The 15,522-nt window shown below is 41.7% G+C and overlaps 1 protein-coding gene across 2 annotated transcripts in view; it reads right to left on the bottom strand.

The window, feature by feature from the left end:
• LOC141987667 (carnosine N-methyltransferase) overlaps positions 1-15,522 on the bottom strand; it is a 54,679-nt gene that overhangs the window by 14,536 nt on the left and 24,621 nt on the right. For both annotated transcript variants that reach the window (XM_074953231.1, XM_074953232.1), the window contains one exon: positions 1,703-1,843. In XM_074953231.1, the coding sequence (XP_074809332.1) occupies positions 1,703-1,843 (141 nt within the window). The remainder of the gene's footprint in view (positions 1-1,702; positions 1,844-15,522) is intronic.

Below are 15,522 nucleotides of genomic sequence, written 5' to 3'. Positions count from 1 at the left end.
AACAGCTTATCAGTAGTAGGATTGGCTATTTCCTTTCTCGGACTTTGATAACAGCCAACCACTCTTCTCTCTCTGCTTCCCTATCAAATTCCCATGGTTCTTAAATTTGCATACAATGCTTTTGAATCAAATGTTAACTTCACTCACTTAAATACAAATCTGAACCAAGTGTTTGATGGCAAACATGTTTAGAGAGGGATGTGATTTTAATTACACGTTAATAGTCCATATCAATTTAGAAGTATGGAAGTTGTTTGAGTTGATGCTAAAGGCAAACAATTAGATAGGATTTTAGTATCCATCAAAAACTAGCTACATTACCAGCATGTTTTTGAAACAATTTTTTTTTCAAAATGTGATAAACAAGATATGGACAAAGGAAAAGAGAGGAATGCTATTTACACTTTACATCTAGATATAATACATAAGAGTCCTTTTTACTAAATTAAGCACGAGGGGTTTGTTTGTTTTTTAAAAGTCAGTAAATAAAAATGCAAGTACCAAAAGAGAAAGTATCGAATAAAAAAATGGTTAGCAACTCACTTCATATGTGAAGCTTTTATAATCCTGCTGGAACAGACTCTGAATTTAGAGCTGCAGTGAGATCTTTCTAAATGAAATTTAGAGCATTAGCCAGAAACTGACTAAAAGTGGCACCAGATTCCTGCTCATATCATTTTTCAGATAATGTATTGTTGGAGATAGCTGGTGAGGTACAAAACAGAAAGCAGCTTAACACCTGGATAAAGAAAGATTGGAGCACTCCTGATTCAGTATTGTTTTGACTTGTCAACTGAAGATTAGTTATGGAAATAATTCTATTCTATATAGGTTCTTATACTGCACTCATTAACATAGAATCCGAGCGCCTTCCACTAGCGCATTCAGCAACATGACTAATATCTGTCATTAATGGAAAATGAACATGGGACATCAACATGTCATGCTTCTAATTAAGTGTGCGGTGTAATGCTTATATCATAGCCTCACTTAAACTTAACACTTATAGTGGATTCTACAGCTGTGAGCCTGTGAGTAATTAGAAGGTGTACACAGCCGCTGGATGAGAAAGCTTGCCTAATACGTGTTTTGATATTTTTATAGCAATGAGGCATCTATTAATATTTTTCTGTCGAACAACAAAAAATGTATATATAAAATTAAATAAATACTTGTGGAAATTTGCCTGAACTTTTAGCAATAAATGCAACCTATTTTATTTTTATTTATAAGTTTTCTTTGATGATTATCACCATAGTATCAGAACTCCTTGAACATATGAATCAATTTATAACTCAACATTTTTATGAGATGGGAAGTATGTCCATTTTACAGATTTAAAACAGAAGCACAGAAATTATATAACTTACTCAAGCTCAAATTTGTGGCTGAGCCAAGATCACCTGAGTTCCAGTTCAGTGCTTAAATCACAAGGCAATTCTTGCTTCTACAATCTTTATGACGTACAGGTATGGATATAGTAAATTTCCAAGTCAAATTTTGGAATAATCTCCCATTCCTCCCTCCTACCCTCTCCCAGACATTTACATGAACGCAAGAGATCTAAAAGATCTGGGAATCTAGATTAGGGATTTAGAAATTTATTTTGATTGGTTATTACTTTGTTAAAGGATCGGTCACTGATTTTTGCCTCCCTAGTATATATAGGTTGCAACTAGCAAGTAAAATATAAGCTAAGTACCTGTTGAGTACAAAATTAGAAGAAAAGAGCATAAAGAGGCTCCATTCATTTCCTTGGCAAGCATAACCGAGCATAGCTATTTCCCAGGCCAATCTACCTAGCCCAGCACCAGGTACCAGGATATTAACTTTGGAGAGATCCCTGCAACAAAACAAAAATAGTAGTTAATCCTTTAGCCAATACGTCTTAATAGAATGTCTATGGTCTGGCTAAATACTGTGGTTTTCATATATTTAAACAGAGATAATTCGATAAGAATTTTCATTTATATGTTATGATTTCTCTGCAGACAAACCAGACTTGTTGTGAACAGGTGCCCCGGGGGGGAAAACCCCATCATACTGTAACAGAATAAGTTATGGAATCTCTTAAAATATTCTTTTTGGGGGGGGGGGATTAAAAAAATCTATAGGCAAAAACCTGATTTGTGAAAAACAACATTCACACCGAATAAAAGGTAAAATAATTCACACTTAGGCAATCCTTAGTTGCGGTGTAATACAAAATTAAAAGACACCTATTCTTCAAATAGTTTTCTTAACTTTTCAGACTAGCCCTCTAAAAAACAACTGTATTTGTTTGTAAAGGTGACCTGCAAAAGAAAAAAACAGGTTTGTGCCCCTTCCCCCCCGCCTTCTCTTGATGCAGAGTGACAACCTACTAAGTTTTTAAATATTAGAAATTCAAGTCTTGTTTACCCTAAAAGAGTGCTTTTCCTTAAGGACTATGGACAATTGCAGACCTAGTAGGGTTTGACATCAGAAACACAAAATAAATGAAATCTTATTTATTGACATGGAAGTATTCAGCTGATTAAAAACTGGTAATATATTTAACTCAAGCACTTTTTATACATTCAGTACCCCCTTTGATTATGGATTTGGGAGCTCTTTCAAACTTTATTTACGTCACTGCAGGGCGTCTACCAATAAGAACAGAAAAGGTAAGACTTGATATTCCTGATGTTTCTAGAAAAGAACAAGCAGACAAAAACTGAGGGAGGAAGGAAGGGGGAGAAAATTTCAGGCCCTTTTTGTATGTCATAAAAGCAAAAAATAGTGTGCACTCAACTTCTTCTCCCCCTTTACAAGTCACCTTTAAGTCAAGAAGTCATTAAATGGATGTAACTAAGACACTTAAAAACAGCATCCGACTGGTATGCAGGACAACACAACCCCAATTTTCAAGATGTAGAGGTGGGATAAAATGAAATGCAGTCTTCAGAATATTGAGAACCAGGTAGCCAGAATGGTTACAAAGAGCTGGCATTACCATGTTTCCAAAGCATAAAGAGGAGTGGGGAAAGTCAGCTAACTTTGGAAAGACTGGCTTCAAGAGACAAATCCAGACTGCAGCGAAGAAAATGCTGACCAGCTTTAAAGATGGTCTTCTTTAAAAAAGACCATGTATGCAGTATAATTATAGCCATGTCGGTCAGGTAATATCTTTTATTGGACTAACTTCTTTTTCTCTCTCATCTACAGAAGTCGGTTCAATAAAAGATATTACATCATCCACCTTAAAAAAAAAAAGTTACAAACTTGTTCTTTGAGATGTGTTGCACGTGTCCCTTCCACTTCAGGTGTGTGCGCCCAGTGCACTGTTGGAGAGTTTCCCCTCAGAAGTACCCATCTGCTGCCCTGCACTAATGCATGGTGGTATACAGGGTGGAACCACCCCAAATCCAATCAGTTCCTTTTTACTGGAGAGAACGATATGGAGGGTTAGTTATAGAATGGGCACATGCAACTTACGTCCAAGAACAACAGTTACTGAACAGGTTAGTAACTGTTTCTTCAAGTGATTGCACATATCCATTCTACTTTAGGTGACTCACAAGCAGTTCGATCCCACCGCCAGCTTGGAACCTACCTGAATAAAGACTGGAGGACCACATACCCAAATACAGCATCATCTCTAGATTGCTGAGAGTCACCAGTGTGAGGCAAAGGTAAGCACTGAAGACCAAGTTGCTGCTTTACAAATGTCTAGGACAGGCACATGAGCTCGTAAGGCTGCAGAGGTTGCATGTGATGTAGAAGAATGTGCTTGTATTCTGCTTAGTGAAGCTACACTGGCCAAGTCATAACACAAGCCTATACAGGAGGATATTCAAGTTGAGATCCTTTGAGAAGAGACCGGGAGACCTTTCCTCCTATCTGCAACTGCCACAAACAACTGTGAGAATGATCTAAACTGTTTGTTAGTGTTCTACTTGGACAGGACCACTCTCCTGATATCCAAAGCGTGGAGTCTCTCTTCATCCTCATGAGCATGAGGCTTCGGGAAGAAAGAAGGTAAGTACATTGCTTGACTGATACGAAAATGAGACACACCTTAGTAAGAAATTTTGGATGTGGACCTAGATAAACCTTGTCTTTGTAGAAGACAGTGTATGGAGGAGAAGACAGAGCATGCAATTCACCTACTCTCCTGGCAGAAGTGATTGGCACCAAAAAGAGTATCCTGATAGAGAGACACAACAAGGAACATATAGCTAACAATTCAAAGGAAGTAACCATAAGTTTTGACAACACCAAACTCAAGTCCCAAGGAGGAACAGGATGTTCCACCTGAGAGTACCACCTTTCCAAACCCTTCAAAAACCTTACTAACATAGAATTGGGGGGAAAAACAGAATTATCAATTGGAGTGTAGAAACCTAAAATAGCTGTTAAATGAACCTTAATTAAATGACTAGCCAGACATTGTTTCAGGAACAACAGATAGCTCAGAATATGATGTGGTGGAAACTGGACTTGGGAGACCTCTTTCTAGTGGGACAAGATGAAGAATCGTTTCCATTTAATCAGATAAGTATACTTAGTGTACGGTTTTCTATTCTTTAAAAGTGGATTTTGAATTTCCTTTGAACAAACCTCTTCCTGGGGCATTAACCACAGAGCATCCAGGCTGTCAGGTAGAGGATCTGCAGGTTGGGGAGGTGACTGTGGTCCTGGGAGACCAGGTTTTGATCCAGTGGTAGAGTCAGCAGATCTTTGACTGAGAGGGACAGCAGAGTGGAAAACATTGCTGATGTCATGCCGGAGCTGTAACTCTGACTTGGGCATGAGCCTGCCTCATTTTCAACAATATTCTTGGTATGAGTGGGAGTGGAGCAAGTGCATACAAGAGCACGCTTGCCCAGGGCAACAGGAAAGTGTCCGTGAGGGACCCTGGACTGTGACCTTGTTGAGAACAAAACTGATTACGCTTCCTGCTGACTTATGTTGCAAAGACGTCTACATACGGAGTCCCCCACAGCCACAAAACGGATGTGGCAATGTCCTGATGGACAGACCACTTATCATGACTAGTAAATGATCTGCTTAACCAGTCTGCCAGACCATTCTTCACACTTGCAATGTGAGAGGCTTTGAGGCTGATTGAACTGGCGATGCACAAGTCTCACAGCCTGAATGACTCCTGGCATAGCAGCATCAACCAGATTCTCCTTGTCTGTAGGTACATGTAGACTTCTCTTGATATGAGGAAGGAAGACTTGACAAATCAGTTGAATGGCCCTCAATTCTCTGATGTTTATATGCAGAGTTAAATCCTGTATAGATTAAAACTTGTGTCTGCAGAGAACCCAGGTGAGACCACCTGCCTGAGGGCAGAAGCGTCTGTAACTAGGATTAAAGCTGACTGAGGAGAAGCAAATGGCACTCCAGGCACACACTTGAGGGGTCTGTCCCCCAGCCCAGCGTAGCCAGAATTTGAGTGAGCATTTGCACTACCACATCTAGAGGGTGATGAATTGGTAAGTAAACTGAAGCCAGCCATCCTTGCCATTTCCTGAGATGGAGCCTGGCATGCTGGACTACATAAATGCATGAAGCCATACGCCCCAGAAGCCTGAGGCAATTTCATATTGTCATGGTGGGATGAATCTTCAGGTCTAAAAGAACAGCCAGCATCATCTGGAATTGTAATTGCAGGACAAATGCCTTGGCTTCTGCAGAGTTCAAGACTGCTCCTATGAACTATTTTTTGCACTGGAGATAGGACTTCTCTTGCGCTGATAAGCAACCCTAGCGTATCGAAGATAGACTGGATGACTGTCATGCTGGACAGCAGCTGAGTCTTGGACTGGCCTCTCACCAACTAGTTGTCCAGGTAGGAAAAAACTTGAAATCTTGATTTTCTAAGAAATGCCACCACCACTGTCACACAGTTTGCAAACATACATAGGGAGCTGAACAGGCCAAATGGTAGGCATGCAAATTGGTAATGGCACTGGTTGACCATATATCTCAGGAATTTCCTGGGGCTCTGATTTATTGGCACATGGAAACCCGAGTCTTTCAAACTGATGGCAGCATACCCATCTCCAGGGAAGAGATAACAGAAGACAACATGACAATGTTAAATTTTATCTTTTTCCAGAGAGGTCTGTTGAGCTACCGCAGGTCTAGTATGGGTCTCCTTTTGCTTTTAGGATCAGGAAATAGCAGGAATAAAATCCCTTTTCTATGAGAAACTGCGGAACCTCCTCTGTGGCTGCCAAATGGAGGAGAGATTGCACATCCCAAAGCAGAACTTCCTTATGAGAGTGGTCCCTGAAGAGAGACCGGGAAGGGGCTTGGATAGGGTGACCAGATAGCAAGTGTGAAAAATCAGAATGGATTGGGAGGTATATAGGTGCCTAGCTAAGACAAAGCCCCAAATATCAGGACATCTCGTCACCCTGGGCTTGGAAAAAGGGGGACAGAAATGAACTAAAGGGTGTATTCCAATTCCACTGTACTTAAGATCCACTGGTCTCCAACAATTTGAGACCAAGCACTTGAGCAGGTAGATAGCAGGCTGGTAAACAGAGGGATAGGATAGGCTGGCATGCTGTCCTTGACATAAACATAAAAATACTTGCTTAGAACTCCTAGTCTGTCTGGATGAACTAGAAGCTGCTGCAGAAGAAGGGGGGAGTTTTCTCCAATAATCTCTGTTCTTTTTCCTCATTGGGTCATGGTAGTGAGGAATGAAAGCAACCAGTGATGTGGTTCCTGAGGACAAAACTGCTTTTAAATGCCCGAATATCAGGCCATGCAGCCTGTCAGTCTGCTCAGAGAAGAGCGACAACCCTTCAAAAGGAAGGTCTTGTATGGTCTGTTGGACCTCGAGGCAAACCTGGCAACTGGAGACATGAACATCTGTGAATCATAATGGCTGATGCCGTGACCCTAGCAGCAGAGTCGGCAGTGTCCACCCCCACCTGAAGTGAGGTTCTAGCCACTAATTTACCTCTTCAACAAGGCAAGAAATTCCTGTCTTGCATTCTCTGGCCATCTGTTTTTTTTAATATACCATACCTCAGAAGTTGAAGTCATAGCACCCTAACAACCCCTGCAGTTAGCAATCCTGAAATGCAGGCCAGCCATCGAATAAAGCTTTCTGCAACAGGTCAAGTTTTGTAGCAGCCTTTGACTGCAAAGTAGACAACTGTTGCCCCTGGTGCTTTCTCATCGGCAGCTGAGACCACCAGCAACCCCGGAGAGAGATGGGTGCAGAGGTGCTCAAACCATGGAGAGGGCTTGACAAAGGTCTGGCTGGGATGATTTAGTTGGGATTGATCCTGCTTTGAGGACTAGATGACCTTCTGAGGTCTCTTCCAACCCTAATCTTCTATGAGGGTACATGATATCTGCGCTCAGCTCACTCTGATGTGGGGGAAGGAAAGACAGAGTCCACCACAGAACCTTGGTGGGCTCCAGGATAGCTACATTAATCAGAGCACCACCCAAGAAGTCTAGCAGTTGCTAAAATGTCAATCAGCCTGTGGAATGACAAAAAAAATCTCTTCCACCTGGATAGCCAAGGCAGAAACCACCCTTTTTAAAAGGTCCTGGTGTGCCCTCTAATCATCTGAACCACTGCCTCATCAGGTAACGAAGAGGCCAAAGCCATAATTGGCTGAGGTGGAGCCCCCCTGGCCTTTCAAAGGGAGAGTCGCCTGGCAACTGGAGACATGAACATCTGCAACATGCATCAGTTCCTGCATGGTACTGAGCGTCGTATTGGTCACTGACTCCTGGTGTACTTGGCGGGATGGTTCTTAACACCTACTTGATGTCACAGAAGGGGGTGGGCACAAAGAGTACCCAGACATCTGTGGGAATCCCAAAGCATTCCAGAATGGCACTGGTAAAGCCCAGAAACTCAATTACTTTAGGCCCATGGATCCCTACAGGCTGGCCTGGAAGGGCTCTACTGTGGATACAAGGAGTGGTAAGCCCTCTGAGGGAAACGGCAAGGTACACGACACAACTGCGAGATGTATGAACAGACCTTTTAGTCTGAAGATAAATCAGCCTCTTCTGACCAAGGCAGGCTGGGGGACTGATCCTGTCGGTGCCTGTGATAAGCGCTGGGAGCCTGCAGACAACGATACCGGAGAAATCATCGCTGGCTTTCCTCTTCACAGCACTGTATGATAGACATTTGGATATCCAGAGGTGCCCACAGTACTTAACACAGTATTGTAGTAGCTGGCAAAGTGTGACCTGCAGTTGTTGGTACCGTGTGAAAAGACACCTGTATCATGAGCAACACCGGTACCTAGAGGCTGAACAAGTCCCTTGTCGCAGCAAATGCCTCCTGAGTTGATGGCATAAGGATAGCCTCCAGTTGGTGGGTAGAAGCAGACTGCACTGATTAGCTCGATGATGCCATTTCAGGGGACGGTCTTGATAATGCCTGTGCTGGAGTCGATGGTCTCAGCTTCAAACTGACTATTTCCATTGTCTGCATGCCTGCCAGCCTTCAGTACAGGGGATCGCCCTTCCACTGATGTTGAGTCTGTGGAGGCCAACTTGCAATGTTTCTTTCTCAGCTCTGAGGAAGACAATCAGTGCTAGGACTCAGCCATTACAGGTGGAGCACTCCTCACTGAAACCAAAGTGCTTTGGCACCCATTTGAAACAGGAAAGTCTCTCAGATGGAGGGAGCAGAGCTGAATCTATCAGAAGAAATTAAAGTCTGGCCTCCCTGTGTCTCTTGGTTCTAGTTTAAAGTCCCTGCAAATTTGACACCAATCGCTGACATGCAACTCCGCATCACACTTCAGGCAACTTGGAGTGGGGGGGCGTCTCTCACTAGCACTGGTTTCTTGCAGGAGTGGCAGGGCTTGTATCCTGGTGACTGAGGCATGCCTTGGCAATGGTAACAGTACTCAGAACAGGAATTGAAGTGTTTAAAAAGATAAACACCATAAAAAAAATTTAACTATCACTAACACACACTATAAAACTACTAACCTATCGGTGCCAGTAACAAGGACCTGAACTAAGGCAGAGATGATGTACTCCATCCAGGAACTTGAGTGGTGGGGATAGAGGTTTTGAGGAAATTCCTTGTACTCAAGCGAATCAGCTCTAGCCAATGCCCAGACTGATGTTAGCTAACTTTAAGGGTTAAACACTTCTTCAGTCCTTGGATCGTGAGAAATTAATCTCTATGTGCCTTTGTAAAGGAGGAAAGATGTTCATCGTGCTTTTGCATAAGAATTATTCACAAAAAGAAAAGGAGTACTTGTGGCACCTTAGAGACTAACCAATTTATTTGAGCATAAGCTTTCATGAGCTACAGCTCACTTCATCGGATGCATGCTGATGAAGTGAGCTGTAGCTCACGAAAGCTTATGCTCAAATAAATTGGTTAGTCTCTAAGGTGCCACAAGTACTCCTTTTCTTTTTGCGAATACAGACTAACACGGCTGTTACTCTGAAACCTATCATTATGCAAGGCACTGCATTTAGCTGTATGGAGTGGAAATCTATCAACTGCATGAAAAAACTTGTACAGATACAGACAGACATCATCTTCCTTTCCAAATGCAAACAGATGGACATCGTACCAAAAGGACTGAAGGTAAAAATTCCATTACAATCTACATACCACACAGACTATGCTGACAGCTTGTGCCACACCCTCTCAAAGAAACTGCGGAATCACCTGATCAACATCCTCTACAGCAAACAGGGAAAGATTAAGAATGAGCTCTCAAAAATGGATACTCTCATAAAAAAACAACCTTCCACACAAACTTCCTCGTGGCTGGACTTTACTAAAACTAGACAAGCCATTTACAACACACACTTTGCTTCTCTACAAAAGAAAAAGGACACTAAACTTCCTAACTACTACATGCCACAAGGGGCCACAGCAATGGTTCCCTCAACCCACCCAGCAATATTGCTAACCTACCCAACTATACTCTCAGCCCAGCAGAAGCAGCTGTCCTATCTCGGGGCCTCTCCTTCTGCCCCTCCGCCCCCACGAACATGATACAGTTCTGTGGTGACCTAGAATCCTATTTTCGACGTCTCCAACTCAAGGAATATTTCCAACATACCTCTGAACAACATACTAATCCACAGAGACCTCCCTACCAACACTACAAAAAGAAGGATTCTAGGTGGACTCCTCCTGAAGGTCGAAACAGCAGACTGGACTTCTACATAGAGTGCTTCCGCCGACATGCACGGGCTGAAACTGTGGAAAAGCAGCATCACTTGCCCCATAACCTCAGCCGTGCGGAACACAATGCCATCCACAGCCTCAGAAACAACTCTGACATCATAATCAAAAAGGCTGACAAAGGAGGTGCTGTTGTCATCATGAATAGGTCGGAATATGAACAAGAGGCTGCTCGGCAGCTCTCCAACACCACTTTCTACAAGCCATTACCCTCTGATCCCACTGAGAGTTACCAAAAGAAACTACAGCATTTGCTCAAGAAACTCCCTGAAAAAGCACAAGATCAAATCCACACAGACACACCCCTGGAACCCCGACCTGGGATATTCTATCTACTACCCAAGATCCATAAACCTGGAAATCCTGGGCGCCCCATTATCTCAGGCATTGGCACCCTGACAGCAGGACTGTCTGGCTATGTAGACTCCCTCCTCAGGCCCTACGCTACCAGCACTCCCAGCTACCTTCGAGACACCACTGACTTCCTGAGGAAACTACAATCCATCGGTGATCTTCCTGAACACACCATCCTGGCCACTATGGATGTAGAAGCCCTCTACGCCAACATTCCACACAAAGATGGACTACAAGCCGTCAAGAACACTATCCCCGATAATGTCACGGCTAACCTGGTGGCTGAACTTTGTGACTTTGTCCTTACCCATAAACTATTTTACATTTGGGGACAATGTATACCTTCAGATCAGCGGCACTGCTATGGGTACCCGCATGGCCCCACAGTAGGCCAACATTTTTATGGCTGACTTAGAACAACGCTTCCTCAGCTCTCGTCCCCTAACGCCCCTACTCTACTTGCGCTATATTGATGACATCTTCATCATCTGGACCCATGGAAAAGAAGCCCTTGAGGAATTCCACCATGATTTCAACAATTTCCATCCCACCATCAACCTCAGCCTGGACCAGTCCACACAAGAGATCCACTTCCTGGACACTACAGTGCTAATAAACAATGGTCACATAACCACCACCCTATACCGGAAACCTACTGACCACTATTCCTACCTACATGCCTCCAGCTTTCACCCTGACCACACCACACGATCCATCATCTACAGCCAAGCTCTGCAATATAACCGCATTTGCTCCAACCCCTCAGACAGAGACAAACACCTACAAGATCTCTATCAAGCATTCTTACAACTACAATACCCACCTGCGGAAGTGAAGAAACAGATTGATAGAGCCAGAAGAGTTCCCAGAAGTCACCTACTACAGGACAGGCCTAACAAAGAAAATAACAGAACGCTACTAGCCGTCACCTTCAGCCCCCAACTAAAACCCCTCCAACGCATTATTAAGGATCTACAACCTATCCTGAAGGATGACCCAACACTCTCACAAATCTTGGGAGACAGGCCAGTCCTTGCCTACAGACAGCCCCCCAACCTGAAGCAAATACTCACCAGCAACCACATACCACACAACAGAACCACTAACCCAGGAACCTATCCTTGCAACAAAGCCCGTTGCCAACTGTGCCCACATATCTATTCAGGGGACACCACCACAGGGCCTAATAACATCAGCCACACTATCAGAGGCTCGTTCACCTGCACATCCACCAATGTGATATATGCCATCATGTGCCAGCAATGCCCCTCTGCCATGTACATTGGTCAAACTGGACAGTCTCTACGTAAAAGAATAAATGGACACAAATCAGATGTCAAGAATTATAACATTCATAAACCAGTCGGAGAACACTTCAATCTCTCTGGTCACGCGATTACAGACATGAACGTTGCTATATTACAACAAAAAGACTTCAAATCCAGACTCCAGCGAGAAACTGTTGAATTGGAATTCATTTGCAAATTTGATACAATTAACTGAGGCTTGAATAGAGACTGGGAGTGGCTAAGTCATTATGCAAGGTAACCTATTTCCCCTTGTTTTTTTCCTCCCCCCAGATGTTCGTGTTAAACCCTGGATTTGTGCTGGAAATGGCCCACCTTGATTATCATACACATTGTAAGGAGAGTGATCACTTTAGATAAGCTATTACCAGCAGGACAGTGGGGTGGGAGGAGGTATTTTTTCATGCTTTGTGTGTATATATAAAGATCTTCTACACTTTCCACAGTATGCATCCGATGAAGTGAGCTGTAGCTCACGAAAGCTTATGCTCAAATAAATTGGTTAGTCTCCAAGGTGCCACAAGTACTCCTTTTCTTTTTGCGAATACAGACTAACAGCTGCTACTCTGTAATCTGAACAGAATTCAGGCACTGTCTCCAGGTCTGGCTCTTAAGTGCTCTTAAATGCGCTCATTGGTGTGTGAACCAATACAAATTATTCTAACTAGGTACTAGGTGAACCAATACAAATTATTCTAACTAGGTACTGCATGTATAATTCTAGCAAAACAAATTTTAAAAGAAACTAAAAGGTGACTCGTATCCTGACAATTCTCATACTGATAACCGTTTGTGTATATATTTTCCCGTAACCACACTTGACATCTAGGTGAATCTGTTGACATTACCAATCTCGATAGCATTCCTTAAATGTTATTTTCTAGGTGAGAGGTCATGTTCATACCAGAGAGTTTCATCCTCAAAGTACACTTAGGGCAGACCTCCATAAAAGAGAATTCCAGAATTCCATGGCCATACTCGAAAGTTTAAGAGTTATAAACTCTGTATATAGTTAGATAACAGTCCCATTTTCTAAGTCTAGTCAGAAGTTCTACCCATTGGTTTGATCACAAGATCCTGTGGCTGCTTTTCCCATTAGAAGCAAAGAGAAACAAATTTTAATTTTCAGCTTCCAACATCTCTAAGATTCCCACTCCCCAACCTTCTAGAACCAACTCTGATGGAAGAAAGGGGAAACACCATCTGCCCCATATTCAACAGCAAGAGTACCTTAAACACTGCTCTCTGCTCAGATGGGGCACCTTGCATTCCCTTCCATATCTTAACAAACTTGATTCCTCCTATGAAGGGAAGCAGCTGTTCCCCACCAACATCCAAAAAGAGGAAGCAGGTTAGTAATATCCTTTTTTGCCCATACAAGTTTCTTCTTCTACAGAGTGGGCAAGGATGATGGGAAGAGAACACTGCTAGTAAACTCCAAAAATAGATGAACATTCAAAATGGGTACTACTCTGTACTGCATCTGTTGCCCCAAAGAGGCATGATAATCTGAAGCCAGAGACCTTCCAGATTCTAGCAAATAAACCACCCTGGATATGAGCATAGACATGATATACTGCAGAGAGAAAGAAATGTATTATGTAAGCACCACTCACATTTCCATCGAGTAGCGTTTTAAACACAGCAAATTCTTTTAAATTACTATAGTATGCATTAAAGAAATCCAACGTATAGTATTAAAACATAGAAAAGATGTTTGTGCTTTTATTTCACAGAAACTCAGCTGAAGTGGAACTGAGATATGATTGAGTGGCCTAAACTAAACCAATGGGGACTAAAAACAATGCTAGACCTCCAACCAGCATTTTAGAACAAATATCTTGGTCATATAGCTACTGGGATGGAACCGATATCAAATATTTTGTCTAAGCGAAAAAAAAATAACTCTTAAAATCATCATGTAGCTGTCAACTGAAGTCAATCTATGCCAGGATATTGCTTCCTACATGCAAGTGTAAAGTTTGACTTGAGTTTGTTGATCACAAATCAAAGGTTTTGACTTTTACCACTTCAGGCATACAGTGTTAAGATGCTGAAACACAGTGAGCTTTTCCATGGCCAAATTTTTGAAAATTTTAACCTGAGAGTTAATTTTTAACATTAAGACCATTACTCTTAAAGTTAATTGAATATGATCCCTCCTTTAGCTCTGCATCTGTACAGAATCTGCCCCATACAGATCTGTACAGAAACGTCAATTAACTTGCAGTGGCTGATCCAATTTATTTATTTTTGAATTTATTTAGTGCATCTGTTAACACTCACTCCGAATATGTGTAAAACCTGAAACACTTACAGTTAAAACACAACATGATTAATCCAATTGACAGAGCACTTCTGCCTTAGGAAAAGCCAAACAAAATTAAGTATACTTGAGAAAACTGAAGCTTATTGTTTCATATACTGTGCTAAAAATATAAATTGGATGAAATTTTGAAGAGTGCTTAAGGGTTCGGTACTTTGGATAGTCTTATCCAATGTGTCTTGTTGGGAAAAGTTATCTAGGAATGACAGCTTTTTTTTAACTCATAGTTCAAGATAGGCTTTAGTCTGAAAAGTCTACATATCTGTTTCTAAACACGGTGAACAACAAATAATATGCTTGCACCATAAACATTTTATAAATACTTATATCCAGCTGGTCGCGTAAGAAATGGGAAAATAATTTAGACTTGACAAATTTAATCAGAACTGCTTTTACACATATACCATTTTTAAATCATTAGGAACAATTTGGCTCAATGCCAATAAAAGAGGTTTTCCACCTTCCTTTAACTTCACTGGCCTCTAAATATGCCCTCAGGCAAAAAGCCTGGACAGACAGGCATTGCTATGCTGCATTATCTACAGTCTGAGTGGTCGCTAGGTGTAGCTTTTTGTAGAGCACATTACAGTAATCCTATGAGACAAAGCTATAATAAGTATGGCAAGGTCCACATCTAAAAAGAAGTCATGATTTGCTAGTCAACCATAGGTGGGAAAGCAAGAAGACACTAACTTGCTCCTATAACCTGAAGAGGTAGAGGCAAAAAGCCACATAAAGGAAAAAATTAGGATTCAGAATTCTAAAGTAAAGAATTTCTCCTACCTCAGTTTTTGGGCTCAAGTTCAGATCTTTACTGTATTTCAAAACTATGGTCAGCTACAGTTATTTTATACTACTAAGCAGTTTATTCTGAATATGATTTCTTCACAGTTACATATTTTCCTATCAAAGCAATTTGACATAAAAACATTAGTCATGGCTCCACAGTTAAGGTTTGGGCAAGTTCTGCATTTGAAAGATGAGACTTACCATGCATTCTTCATTCATAATGCAAGTTATCTTTCCCAAAATTAAAGCTCTTTCTCGAAGTACAGAATGAATAAAAAGTTTTAAAATATTTGTTAAGCAAATGTTTTTCACTATTTACCAAATTTAACGTACATGGATTCATAAGTACTGCTTTCATCTATGGGTTACAAGTCAAAAAAAAAAAAGACTTAAATTTTCTTTCTACATCATTTTTCCTGGTAGGAACAGTACACTTAAGATATCTGAAGTGAAAAGCTTAATAAATATTCTCCACTTTTCATCCAATTTGGCTTTCATATAGAAAACTGCTTCAGAGTTGCCATTGCAAATTCAGTTACAGGAACTGCAAATGGTTTTGGGAGTGA

Source organism: Natator depressus, chromosome 5, assembly GCF_965152275.1.
Source record: "Natator depressus isolate rNatDep1 chromosome 5, rNatDep2.hap1, whole genome shotgun sequence".
NCBI classification, from domain to species: Eukaryota; Metazoa; Chordata; order Testudines; family Cheloniidae; genus Natator; species Natator depressus.
This window is presented reverse-complemented; position numbering and strand designations above follow the sequence as displayed.